This window comes from Palaemon carinicauda, chromosome 1, assembly GCF_036898095.1.
Source record: "Palaemon carinicauda isolate YSFRI2023 chromosome 1, ASM3689809v2, whole genome shotgun sequence".
Classification (NCBI taxonomy): Eukaryota; Metazoa; Arthropoda; class Malacostraca; order Decapoda; family Palaemonidae; genus Palaemon; species Palaemon carinicauda.
Window position 1 is genome coordinate 251,992,574 of NC_090725.1, and position 14,426 is coordinate 252,006,999.

Consider the following 14,426-nt stretch of genomic DNA (forward strand, 5'->3'; position numbering starts at 1 on the left):
GAGGGAATCATCGGCCGCCATGGCATTGGAAATTGCATCGCCAATGGCCAACTTCTACTGGGTCTGTGTGCAGAACACCAACTTGTGGTAACCAACATCATCTTCCAGTTACCAAAACGACAAAAGACCACATGGAGACACCCACGGTCTAAACACTGGCACACCCTGGACTACGTCCTGACCAGAGCCAGAGACCGAGGAGACGTCCGCATCACCCGATCCATGCCCAGAGCGGACGACTGCTGGACGGACCACAGACTCCTCATCTCCCGACTCTCCGTGACGACCCTACGACCACCCAGAAGGGCACCTGACAGCGTACCACACCAACGCTTTGATTGTAGTAAGCTCCGCAACCCACAGGTGGCACAGAACTACAAGGAGGCCTGTGAACAACACCTCGCAGACCCCGTGGGTCAGGCCACTGTTGAGCACCACTGGACCACCCTCAGAAACGCCATGGCCCGTGCCGCGGAGGAAACACTAGGCTACACCACCAAGAAACGGCATGATTGGTTTGATGAGAATGATGCTACCATCTCTCTTCTCATTGAAACCAAACGACAAGCACCCCTGACTTTGGAAAACCAATCAACAGCAGCTAACAAATGTGCTCACAAGGTGGCTGAAGCTGGTTGCCAAAGAGGGATCCGTGAAGCCCAGAACACCTGGTGGCAAAGAAAAGCTGCAGAAATACAGAGTTTCGCTGACCAACGTGACCTGCGCATCTTCTATGCAGCAACAAAGGAAATATTTGGTCCCACACGGTCATCAGTGGGCAGCCTGAAGGACGCGGATGGAGCCACGACCATCACCGACAGCGAGGGCATCCTGGCCAGGTGGAGGTCTCACTTTGAGAACCTCCTCAATGACCAAGCAGACACCCCAGACTATCTCCTGCGAATGACCCCGCAGCATCCCGTCCGTCACTGGATGGCACTACCACCCTCCATCCATGACTTCAACAAGGCCCTGCAGCGCATGAAGCCCGGCAAAGCCCCAGGGCCAGATAACATCCCGTTGGAGCTCCTCACTCACGGTGGCCCCGGTTTGAGGAACCGTTTGATGCTCCTTATACTGAAAATATGGGAGACCAAGACCCTCCCCAGTGACTTCCGCAATGCAAACATCGTTACCATCTTCAAGAAGGGAGACAGGGAGAACTGTAACAACTACCGGGGAATATCACTACTAAGCATCGCGAGTAAGATTTTCGCTCGGATTCTCCTTGACCGCCTCCTTATTCTCGCAGAAGACGTCCTGCCAGAGTCTCAGTGCGGCTTTCGACCTTCCCGCGGGACCATAGACATGATCTTCTGTGCGCGACAACTACAAGAGAAGAGCCTCGAACAACAACAGCCCATAATGTTCATCTTCTGGGATTTGAAAAAGGCCTTTGACAAAGTACCTCGACCTGCCATGTGGGCTGTCCTCAAAAGATATAGCTGCCCACCCAATTTTGTCAAGCTGGTGCGTGCCCTCCATGACGGAATGGTTGGGAGAGTCTGCCACCAGAACTCTCTTTCAGACCCATTCCCCATCAACGGCGGCCTGAAGCAGGGCTGTGTTCTGGCCCCAACGTGTTTCTCGCTATACACCGCAGCAATGCTCAACGAGATTCCCCCAGACACACCCTCAGTCGACCTACGTTTCCGCATGGATGGAGGCGCTTTCAACCTCGCCAGACTCCGCGCCAGAACCAAGACCACCTTGTGTGCAGTGCGAGAACTGCAGTATACTGACGACAATGCCACCCCAGGTCAGACAGCAGAGGACCTGCAGTCGTTAGCTGATGCATACAACTCTGCCTCGAACGTTTTGGGATGCAAGTCAACACAGATAAAACCAAGACCCTCGTCCAACATCCACCAGGACTGATGCTCCCAAACTTCAATACCACAGTGAATGACCAACCGTTAGAACAGGTGGACCAGTTCTCCTGCCTAGGGAGCATCCTAACATCAGCTCCCACAAGCAAAAAGGACGTGGAGAACAGGATCAGGGCAGCCCACTCCGCCTTTGGCCGACTCAACTGCCGCGTATTTAACAATCACGCACTGACAATGACCACCAAAATAATGGTGTTCAGGGCAGTAGTCCTCTCCACGCTCCTATATGCATGTGAAACATGGACGCTATATAGAAACGATATTAAAAACCTAGAACGCTTCCAACAAATGAAACTGAGGCAGATCTTGAAAATCCCCTGGGAGAGCCACACCACCAACATTGAAGTCTTAGAACGTGCCTCGCTGACCAGCGTGGAGGCCACCATCATCCACCATCGCCTCCGCTGGATAGGACACGTGCATAGGATGGATCCATCTAGGCTCCCAAAGAAAATATTCTACGGAGAACTGACCCAGGGCACCAGACTACGAGGAGCCCCGAAAATGCGATATAAAGATCAACTAAAGCGCACCCTGGCTCTAACTGACATCGATCCTTCCTCATGGGAAGAAACAGCCAGGGACAGGAAAACCTGGAGGAGTACAGTACACCATGGCACCGTGGACTTCGAGGAGAGGAGGAGACAAAATGAGGAGGCTAGGAGGAGAAGAAGGAGAGAGCGATTAGAACAGCCCCGCCCACCACCTACCCTCCCTTGTGAACACTGTCCGCGACTCTTCCTCCACAGACTAGGACTTAACAGCCACATCAGACATAAGCACCCACCCCATAGATAGGAGGCTGATGGCTAACGACAGAACCCAATACTCGGACACGAGTGGGCGCCAACGATGACGACATGCTGGACAAGAGCAATATATCAGCGCACTTGGTCACCAGGGGCATGTTGAAGAGGCAAAGTGGTCTCTACATCCTTGTGGAATAGAGAGACTTCCTGCCTTTTCTGGTTTCCTGGAGTCGATCTGCTGGCCACACGGCTAAACAGGAAGCTCTCTGGGTTTCATCCTATTGTTCTAGATCTATAGGCAGTGTTCAAAGATGCCTCCAGACACCCATAGGATCACCTAGACAGTTATGCCTTTCTTCCGTTCAGCCTGATCAAGCCGTTAATCAAGTGTTGATTATCTTAGGACTCAGGATGACCCGGGTGGCTCCCAGATAGCCTCATGCCATGTGGTATCCTGATCTGTTAGCACTTCTAGTTGAGGTCCCTAGAGAACTACCGTAATGGTCCACACTTCTGTCAGCCGCATATACAGAGGTACCACCAATCTCTGAAGTTGTTGAAACTTCACAATTGGTGGCTATCCAGCATCTATTCAGAGCAAAAGCTTTTTCGCAAAGCACTTCACAGGAGATGTCTGGGTATTTGCGACGGTCCTCTGCATCTGTTTACTAGGGGAAGTAGACCATATGTGATTGGTGTCAAAGAAGGGATACTTCTCCAGTCGGAGCAACTAGTGCAGATTGTGTATTTCTTCGGCCTCCTTTTCCCAGAGAAGTGCCTTCAAGTTGTGCCTATCAAGGCTACCGCTCAGCCTTAGGCATGGTCTTTTGACTAAAAGGTATAGACTTCTCCTCGTAGAAGCTGTCTATGCTAATGAGGAGCTATGAGGAGTCTTGTCCAACCCGGGATCGCGGGTCCCCAGAGTTGGACGTGACCTTCGTTCTCAAAGCTCTTTTGTGGACCCCTTATGAGCATTTAAGAAGGTCGTCAGACAGAGATCTGACTCTCAAGACTGTCTTTTTGCTAGCTTTACTATTGGTGAAGATGGTAGACAAATTGCATGGCTTTTCTGATTTAGTCACCTATCCTGATGGGTGGAAGGAGGTCTCCTAGTTTTGTGCCAAGATTTGTGGCCAAAACCTTGAACTTATCATTGCACGACCCTGGGTTCAAAACCTTTTCCATTCCCGCTCTATGTGAAGCATCGGGTGGTGACCCAAAGGAGATGCTTTCGTGTTCCAAGAGGGTTCTGCTGTGCTATCCAAAGAGGATCAAACACTTCATTCCTGATTGTCAGCAACTCTTCATTAGCACTAGCAGGACAAAGAGAGAGGTGTTAAGGAACATGATCTCTATCTAGTGTTGGGAGACAGTCCATACAGCGTATGCCTTGAGTAGACCTGATGTAGATCTCCAAATAAAATGAGGATTTTTTTTCTAAAAGTAATTTTTTTTGCTAGATATGAATTTTTTCATTATGGTATAAAAATGAACCCTAAAAATCGGGGCAAAAAAGATTGAAAGAAAAAAAAAGATAAAATGGGAAAAAGAGCTTCATTTTGTTTGCTTTATAATTTCCTTCTAAGTTATATACCAAATTTCAATGCTATATCTTTAAAACTAAGGGAGGAGATAGACTTTGAAGGTCAATAAGTATAGTTTTAAGATACAGGCGTTCAAAGTTTTTTTGTATTTTTAGGAAGACAATATTAATAAATCCTGATTATTATTTTATGTTCTTTTTGGGATATTATCATAATTTAATCATAAATGAAGATCCTTTTGCTTAATATCTTGCTGCTTTTGGCTCGTGACCAATATTACTCTCTTCTGAAATCTTAATAGAGCGAATTTTCTTCTTCCTTATGTTAGTAAGATGTTGAAATTGTATTTTCCTCTTTGAAATGATAAAATTCTTGCCGAAAACGAGAAAAACAAATGTAAAAATGAGTGAATGTCAGAGGGTGTTCAAAGTTTTTTTTTTGTATTTTCACAAAGACAATATTAATAAATTCTGAATTTTATGAATTATATGTTCCTTTTGGATATTAATAAACAAAAACAAAGTTTTTTATCATAATTTAATCATCAACGAAGATCCTTTTTCTCAATATCTTGCTTCTTTTGGCTCGTGTCAGGCAAGGCGGCCGCTCCTCCATCCACACCACTTTCTCTCTCTCTCTCTCTGCAGCACTACTGATATTACCCTCTTCCGAACTCTTATTAGAGCGATCTTTCTTCTTCTTTATGTTAGCAAGATTTTGATATTGTCTTTTCCTCTTTGAAATGATAAAATTCTTGCCAAGAATGAGCAAAACAAATGTAAAAATGACTGAATATCAGAGGTCAAACTCAGACATGGACTCTCTATGAGGTTTGAGGTAGGACTGAAGGGCAAAAGGTGTTATTTAACATGCAATATATCATTTTGTGACTCATGGAAGCTATACAGATGCTATTGCTCATAATTTCTTTTACATTAAAATATAATAATTATCAAAATTTTCAATAAGAAAAGAAATACTGCATTTTCTTGTAGGGACTACAGTAATGTTTTTGGTTTATTGAGTTACTTTTACTGATTACCTTGTAACTATGAAAGTAAGAGGAATTTTGACAAAATATTTCGTATACACATACGAAGCTCAGTGAATTTTTCAAGATACTGTGTTTTTCTTCCTATACCCCCATATATTGGCATGCTGGCCAGGCCCCTTAAAAAGGACTCAAGTTTATATAGGTAGGAAAAATACAATTGTTCTACCACTAAATACAAACCAATGCTATTTATAGGGGTATTACTTTCGGCGAAGCTGAGAGACGGGACATAAGACTTTTAGCAGGGGGTAACCAGGGTTGGGGTAGTAGTTAGCCCGCTCTTTCACACACCTGGGTTGTGAACCCCACTTTACTTTTGGCTCCAACTTACTTGCCATTGGGCTTATTTTTTCTTAATGTTATGTTTTTCTTTTATATACAGACAGTCCCCAAGGTGCGAACATCCTCCTTGCAAATTTTCAGACTTACAAACGCAACTGCCTTAAGTAAAAATTATGTTCAAACTCCGTGAGGTTATAATTTTGAAATTAGCACCACTCCCAACTGCAGTCTAGCCGGTGCCACCTATGGCTGGCAGCATCAATCCTCTTTATTCAAAATCTATTGTGTTTGCTATTGTGATCATCATAGCTGTTTGTGTGTACAGTATTACCTCCGCTGTATTTTTGCTTTGTTTCCGTAAATTACAATAACGTTAACTACTGCAGTATCAGCAGATTGCTATTGGTAGTTCAATGAAGCAAAAGATTGGTGGCTATAGTTCTAGTAGTGTGAAGAAATGGTAAGCCATTCCAGTGAAATTGAAAGTAGCCATTATCAACCAAGCAGATGGCGGTGAGAAAAAGGCAAATATTGCATGTGTATATCAAGTAAATCGTTTAATTGGCACAGATTATAAGAGAGAGAGAGAGCCTTACCTTATTGCCTTATTTTTTGTTTGGGTTCCCCCAGGTCCCTCAGTGTGAGGCACCTCGTATATCCACCAGAGAGTTGCTAATGCATCTTCCGGTGTATTTTGCATCTTCCAGTCTTGGATGGTCTGGGATGCATCTTAGGTATTTATCGAGCTTATTCTTAAACACATCTACGCTCACTCCTGATATGTTTCTTAGATGAGCTGGCAGCACATTAAATAGTCGCTGCATTATCGATGCTGGTGCGTAGTGGATTAATGTCCTGTGCGCCTTTCTCAGTTTACCTGGAATGCTTTTTGGCACTATTAATCTACCTCGGCTTGCTCTTTCTGATATTTTAAGCTCCATGATGTTTTCAGCAATTCCTTCTATTTGCTTCCATGCTTGTATTATCATGTAGCGTTCTCTTCTCCTTTCTAGACTGTATAGTTTTAAAAATTGCAGTCTTTCCCAGTAGTCAAGGTCCTTAACTTCTTCTATTCTAGCAGTATAGGACCTTTGTACACTCTCTATTTGCGCAATATCCTTTTGGTAGTGTGGGTACCATATCACATTGCAGTACTCGAGTGTACTACGCACATAAGTTTTGTAAAGCATAATCATGTGTTCAGCTTTTCTTGTTTTAAAGTGTCTGAATAACATTCCCATTTTTGCTTTACATTTAGCCAACAGTGTTGCTATTTGGTCGTTGCATAACATATTCCTATTTAAAATTACACCAAGGTCTTTTATTGCTTCCTTGTTTGTGATTGTCTCATTATTAGGTCCCTTGTATGCATACACCATTCCTTCTGTTTCCATAATTTATTGATTCGAATTTATCGGAGTTAAATACCATCCTATTTATCTCCGCCCATTCATATATTTTGTTTAAATCTCTTTGTAGTGAGTTCCTATCTTCATCACAAGTAATTTCTCTACTTATTCTTGTGTCATCGGCAAAACTTCTCACTACGGAGTTTTCAACATCACAGTCTATGTCTGAGATCATAATAACAAATAGCAGTGCAGCTAATACCGTACCTTGTGGCACACCAGATATTACCTGGGCTTCATCTGATTTCTCGTCATTTGCAACCACTATCTGTTTTCTGTTTTGCAGGAATTCTTTTACCCATTTTCCTATCTTTCCCACAATATTATGCTTTCTCATTTTTTTCTCCAATATGTTATGGTCTACCTTGTCAAAGGCTTTTGCAAAATCTAGATAGATCACATCTGTGTCTTTTTCATTTATCATATTATTGTATATGTTTTCATAGTGTGCTATCAGTTGGGTCTGTGTACTTTTTCCAGGTACGAAACCGTGTTGACCCATATTAAACAAATTATTTTTGACCAAATGGTTCATTATTTTCTTTTTTATTACCCTCTCATAGACTTTCATAATATGTGATGTTAGACTAACAGGTCTATAATTGCTTGCCTCTAGTCTTGATCCACTTTTGAAGATAGGGGTTATATAAGCTAATTTATGTTTAACATATATCTCGCTCATATCTACACTCTGTCTTAGCAGTATTGCAAGCGGCTTCGCGATAGTGTTTGCAGTTTTTTTTAACAAAATCGCTGGAACTCCATCTGGTCCGGCTGCCGATCCATTTTTAATTTCGTTTATAGCCGTGACAATATCTGCTTCATTAATATCTATATCCGTTAGATATTCAACATTTTCTTCTCTCATTTCTGTTTCATTATTCTCATTCGCAATTCTTGGCGTGAACTCACTCTTATATTTTTCTGCTAATATGTTGCATATTTCTTTTTTTTCATTCGTTAGCCGTCCTTCAATTCTTAGAGGGCCTATTTCTATTCTCCTTTTATTCATCATTTTTGCATAGGAGTAAAGTACTTTGGGGTTTCTTTTTATATTTTGAAGTGTCCTTTCTTCTAAGTCCCTTTTTTCATTTTCTTTCGACTGTATAATCTTTTGTTCTGCATTTTCTATCTTACATTTTATTTCCCTCATTTTCCACACAAATTTTTTTCTTTTGCAAGATTTTTCTTCCACTTTCTAATTTTCTGAAATAAGATCCTTCTGTCTCTTGGTATGCATGTCTTTTGTTTATTGTTTTTTTTCGGTACATATTTTTCAACAATTTTCTCCAGTATTTTGTACAGTATGTCCGTATTTACCTGTATATTATCACTTATAAATACATTTTTCCATTCTTTATTCAGTTCTTCATTTATTTCTGACCATTTTATATTCTTACTGTAAAAATTATATTTTCCATATCCTTCCCAAAGTTTTGTGCTTTTATTAATTCTGTGATCACTTGCTTTGGAATGAACTATCAATTCTATGACATTGTGGTCTGAAATTCCCGTGTTATACACTATTATTTCTTTAACATAATTCACCTCATTCACAAATACTAGATCTAGGACATTTTCCTTTCTTGTTGGAATGTGGTTTATTTGTTGCATATTATGTTCTAATAGCATATCTTGAAGCTTTTCAAATTGCCTCTTATCTTCTGCGCTACTATTACTCTCTTTTTTATATGTATACATACAACCACTTTCTTCTATCCGTTCTTTCCAATCCACGAAAGGAAAGTTAAAATCTCCGGATAGGAGTATATTCCAGTCTTTATGGTTTCTACATATATCATCTATTTTTTCTATTATTATGTCAAACTCCTTAGTATTTGGGGGTCTGTAAACTACAATATTCACTAGTTTTTCAAATTTAAATTCTACCGCAATCAATTCACATTCTGTGTTGCTGTATTTTTCACAGACTTTTCCTTGATTTATGTCTCTTCCATATATTGCGGTTCCCCCTTGATTCCTATTTTTTCTGTCTGATCTATAAGTTTGGAAACCCTTTATCTGGTCATCACTGCCAGTCTCTTGGGAATACCATGTTTCACTTATATTTAATATATCTATTTTTTCAATTTGGGTTAGTTCTTCTAGGAACTCTATTTTCCTTTTAGAGTTACTCGTGACTAAACCCTGTGCATTCATCACTATTATGGTTTGTGTTTCATTCCCATTATTTAATATTGGTAATAATATGGATTCTCCCATGCTTCCTTCCTGTTCTGATATGATGTTCTTTTCTTCATTTCTCGGAATTCTGCCATTAAAAAATCCAACTTTTCCATAATATTTGTTCTTTCGCCTTCATACTTATTTTTGTGTGTAAACCTGCAATTATCCCCATATCTGCACCAACCCCTGGCATTATATATGCATTCTTTGTAGTTGGGCTCTATTTGTGGAGATTTAGGTTGAAAGGCCTTTTTTGGTGCATAGTGCGGTATATACGCGGCCTGCTTTTTTGTTTCTTTTTTTGTTTCATTTTTGTTTTTCTTTTCAGTTTGCTGAGTTTTCTTACTCTCATTCATAGTTGCAGGATGCATATATCGACATTTTTTGTTGAAACTGCATCCTTTTCCTTCTTTTAGGGTTTTGCATATTTTTGGATGGAGATCTCTGCATTCGTCTCCATATCTGTCTAAATACGCACATTTACCATATATTTCATAATTATGGCATATCTTTGGATGCTTGTAGTAGCATCTTTTGCCAAATTTGCAATTCCCTCTTTTCAGCCTATTACAGACTATATCTTTCTTTTCTTTTTTTTCTTGTTCTTGCTCTTCCCTAAAAGTATGTAGGTCCGGGTAGAGTCTCTTGGGTCTATTATTTGTTTCCATCTGATAATTTATTTCTTCATAAGTATGTTGTTGGATGGCATCATAAGTTATATCAATGATTTCCTCTGCATCCTTACACATATCCTGTTCATTTTTCTCTTCTTCTTCTTCTTCTTCTTCAATTATTTGCAGCTTTAGTCTCGACTTAATTATATTTTCTATCCAGACTAAGCATGTTGAGCAGAATACCTTTGTGTCTCTATTTTTTATTTTTTGCTGTATTTCAGCACATGTGGGGTGTGTTGGAACATTACAGGCATTACATTTTCTAATCAGTTGTTGAGGATTATTAATGGAATACCATATCTTACATGTATTGCACCATTTTGGCATTCTTTTTCCCAATGCATCAATCAGCATATTCACGAGAGAGAGAGAGAGAGAGAGAGAAAGAGAGAGAGAGAGAGAGAGAGAGAGAGTGTGTGTGTGTGTGTGTGCGTGTGTGTGTGTGTGTGTCCTTCCACACCTGGAGGACAATAGGATCTTGAACTATTTCCATCTTTCATATTAGGGGTCAGATCAAGTTTTTTTTAAGGTGAATATAAGCAAACATCGTGTTTTTTTTTCTCATAAGTCTGGGTTGATTTAAGGATGGTCTTGGATTGAGTAAAATTTTTCAGAGGAAGGTAACTTTTCCTTTGTTGTTGGGACTTGCTGCACCCTTGAGATAAAAGATATGATGAAACAACGACAGCCACACCAAACGAGTTATCATCACTACTAGATTTGATACCATCCAAGACATTAGACAGAATTGTACTAGGATCAGCAAGTCTTAAACCATCCTGAGTCTCAGTTATAGGATCAGGACCCTTTGGTTACCAAAGGAAGTTTCTCCTAAGATAGACAGGGGGCTCCAGCTATGCTTTTAGTTGAATATGGTGACCCTTCACCAGTTCACCATCAGTCAGTCTCCTCAGCTTATAGGTGACCTAATTCTTTTGTATCTTAGTAACCCGGAATAGTCCCTCAAATCTACCGATGAGTTTGTTCGTCAGATGTCACAACAGGTGCACCCTCTTCCTTTGCACTTTACATTTACACAATGCCATGACTCTTTGCCACTCCTGAGTACTCTGTAACAGTACCCTTCATGCAATATATTTTGTTGCCTTTGGGGGATGTTATCTTGTCTTTTACATGGATTCTTTGAACAGAAAACGAAACTAATTTTCCTTTAAGAAAGATTTGTTAAAATTTCTTAAATGGGCTGAGTTTAATAAACATACGGTACTGCACTGATTCTGAAAATGCAACACCTTAATTTTAACAATAACAACCAAACAATTGTACAGTAATAGTAAAACAATAAAATAGATACACAGTTTCTGCAAAAAGTGCAATGGAGTCATTTTAATGATAACCAGATAATTGTAATAGTAAAACAAGAAAATAACCATTGTTGTATACTTTTTTCGAACTTATTGATTTATAGTTCTCAGTTGTCTCGCTCTTGATTATCGGCGCTGATTTGGCATGTGTTCCAAAGTCGGCTCATGAACCAGGTAAACCTGTTTGTGACATAGAGAACCACAAACCTATGCTTTATGTAGCTCCAAATGGGGATTCTCAAGCAGTAGTAAGTGATACCTTGAACCTGGGCTAGAATAGTTGATCCTCAGTTTGTTTCTTCTGAGTTTGATTTTGAAGGTTTTCAAGCTGTTAGTTAACTTCTCGGGGACAGTTATGCTGGGGGCTTCACTGGGGCCGAATAGTTTATAGTTTTCATTCCTTCAACGTCTGAGACCAAGGTCGGACCCCCTTTTGGTCATCGCAGCTGTATCAAAGAGTAGGGAGTCCAAATATCTTTGCCTCTACATTTCTGACTTGAAATCTTCATGCTTGTAATGTCTCTTCCGTGTACCTGTATATGGAAAATAATTTTCAGTTAACAACGTGATGTAAGAGGTCTTCATTCACCAGATTCTATCAGTCAGTGTGGAAGGCATGGATAGCCTTAATATGGGATAGAACTTCACACTGGATAACCCTGGACTTTTTAGCATTCTTTCTGGTCCACCTATGAAGATATGAAACTTGAGCCATTAATCTCTCAAGCGGGTTTTCAACGGGGATTTAGATTCGGACATATTCCAAAAGATTGCACAGTCCTTTTCTTTGCAACGATCATTGGTACCAACTCCTTTAGCATCCTGGTCACTTGATAGAGTGCTTGAATTATTGCCTTAAAAGAGCAACTTCAGAACACGATAAGTGGGTCTAGTCGCAGGAGCAAGAGTCAGTGAACTGGCAGCATTCTGTAGAGAACAGGAGTTCCTCACCCTCACTCCTGTCTCTCTTTTGATTCTGACTCTGGGTCTCCTACTTTTAACCAAGGAAAGAACTCTATATATAGAGGGGACCCTCTTTATATTTCAGCTTTATAACCTAGTGATGGTAATCTCTGTCCAGTGTCTACCTTATAATTAATTATATTGGCAAAGATCCACATCTTCAGGGGGTAGTCTGTTTCTAAATACCTTGACCAACAATTCCCTTTCCACAGTGACTAGCTGTTTTTTTCATGACCACCTTCGTTAAAAACCTGATCATCTTTCCATCCCTAAATACTACATCTTTGGCATTATTTGCCAATACACTATACAGTTTTAGGACATCTAGAGCTTTACTGGTTTGTCTGGCCATAGGGTGTTTATAAGACTGCCTGAAACAGATCAAAGGCATACAACATTTTGGGCACCTTCAACGGGAAACTGGGTAAAGGACTACCCGCCTTTGTAGATACACTATGATGGGTATCTTGGTCCTTCACCAGGAATCTTCTATTATGAGTTTAGTGATTACCGTAACTTGTTAAGTGTTTTTCCTTCACCCATGTTTGCATGGAGTGGATGTTTGTTTGGTTGTAGGTGACATGACCTATGTGGTAGATGAGCCTACCTTAGTTCTGTTCTGGTATTAATGCTTGGGGACTGCACACCAGCTTAACCAAAAAAAAAAGGGATTTTTGACTAAGGAAAAACTTTTTTTTCAAAGGGGTTCTGTGTGGTCCTAATGGCTCTCTCATATCCCTAGACTCGTGAAGGAAATTGAGGTATAACTGAGACTTACTCCTGGGATATAAAGAGGGTTGCTGAGCAAGGAAAAGAAATACCCTGGTAAGCATTGTCTCCAGTGTTAGTATTAATTCTTGGTTGGTGACATGTTTTCAGTTAGCAGACAAATTCAGCTATCATGGGTTCAGTAAAGCCTAAACCTGTAGTTCTGCCTTATATATAGTGTCTATGATTTGGTACTGATACACTGGCATTATGGCAGGAAAGGCAATATTTCTTTGGTATATTATGTCATATTGTGTTCCCTGTTCTAGCCTTAACAGAAAAGTCCTTGGGGGACCACACAGTGTCCTTGCGAGAATAAGCTTTTCTTTGTCATAACCCTCTTTTGCATACAAATGTCAAGCTGCCATATTCTTTCTTTAATAAAGGGTGATGTATCTATGAAAACTCTTTGTGTATGAATTGTTCCAATTATGAGGGAATGGGTATGTATGAAAAGGAGGGGAAATAAAGATTGTATATAATTTATAAATACTGTATATTTTTTTTTTAGCCAGTTGAAGGATCAACAACCCCTTGAAAGTGTTGGTAGGAAACACAGATTTGATAGCAGCAGTGTTCCATTGTGCTATGCAATGCACAGTATAATAATGCTTGAAGTAAACCAACACACAACCCGAGATGCAGCAACCTTTGCACAACAATTACTTTTGTTGCAACAACTTCAGGTAAGTTCTTTATTGAACTTATGTAACTTGAAATATCATGTATTTCTGGGCTCCGACCTGTGCCGCCCAGTGAAATGCTCCTTTTACATCATTTCTAAGGTAGAAATTTCACTGGGCGGCACAGGTCTCTCGCCCAGAAATAGATTTTTCTTTCGTCAAAATCCCTCATTTGTACACTATATAGTAATACATTAATTGCTTTCATTTCATCAATTCTTTTAATTTTTGATATGAATTATTCACCAATTATAATTTCAAGTTTAGAGGCTAATTGTGACAATTTTTTTATTATTGTCTAAAAATAACCCTTCAATGTGTCTGTTCCTTTTTTATACTCAGTGGAATATTTATAGAAATGAAAAAAATGATTAAAGTTTTGGTTTACTGAATTGAATTTGAAAACAAACAGACTTTTGATATGATTTATTATTTTGATGCTTCCCCATAAGTCACATTGCTAACATCCTTAAAGTGCGAGCTTCTTGGCTTTACACTAAAAATTTTCCTTTTTTTCTTAACACTTATACATTCCCCTCCGAGACAACTAGGAGTGGAGTAACGCTGGCTGTGCATCCAAAGTGTGCGCTAGATACTATTAAAGTTGACACAGAGTTAAAAAAAGACAAACAATAAATTTGAGTGCAGATGAGAGAGGTACTTAGTATAATTTACATGCAAGAAAATTTTATTGAGATTATGTATCCTCTTGACTAAATTTCTGTCAACTACAATCCCTACGAAGCCCTCAAAATTCTGCTTGTATGCTTTCCTAAGATTTCTTAAAGTTCAAAGTTAGAGTTTCTACCCAAAATAACTCGTAATGAAAAGAAAAATTATGAAGGTTAATTTACATAACCAATATCCACCAAAAACAGCACCTAATCAGACCAAAACAC

General features: G+C 39.9%; 1 protein-coding gene across 5 annotated transcripts in view; it reads left to right on the top strand.

The window, feature by feature from the left end:
* MED24 (mediator complex subunit 24) overlaps positions 1-14,426 on the top strand; it is a 349,247-nt gene that overhangs the window by 177,667 nt on the left and 157,154 nt on the right. For all 5 annotated transcript variants that reach the window (XM_068389049.1, XM_068389044.1, XM_068389055.1 and 2 more), the window contains one exon: positions 13,356-13,530. In XM_068389049.1, the coding sequence (XP_068245150.1) occupies positions 13,356-13,530 (175 nt within the window). The remainder of the gene's footprint in view (positions 1-13,355; positions 13,531-14,426) is intronic.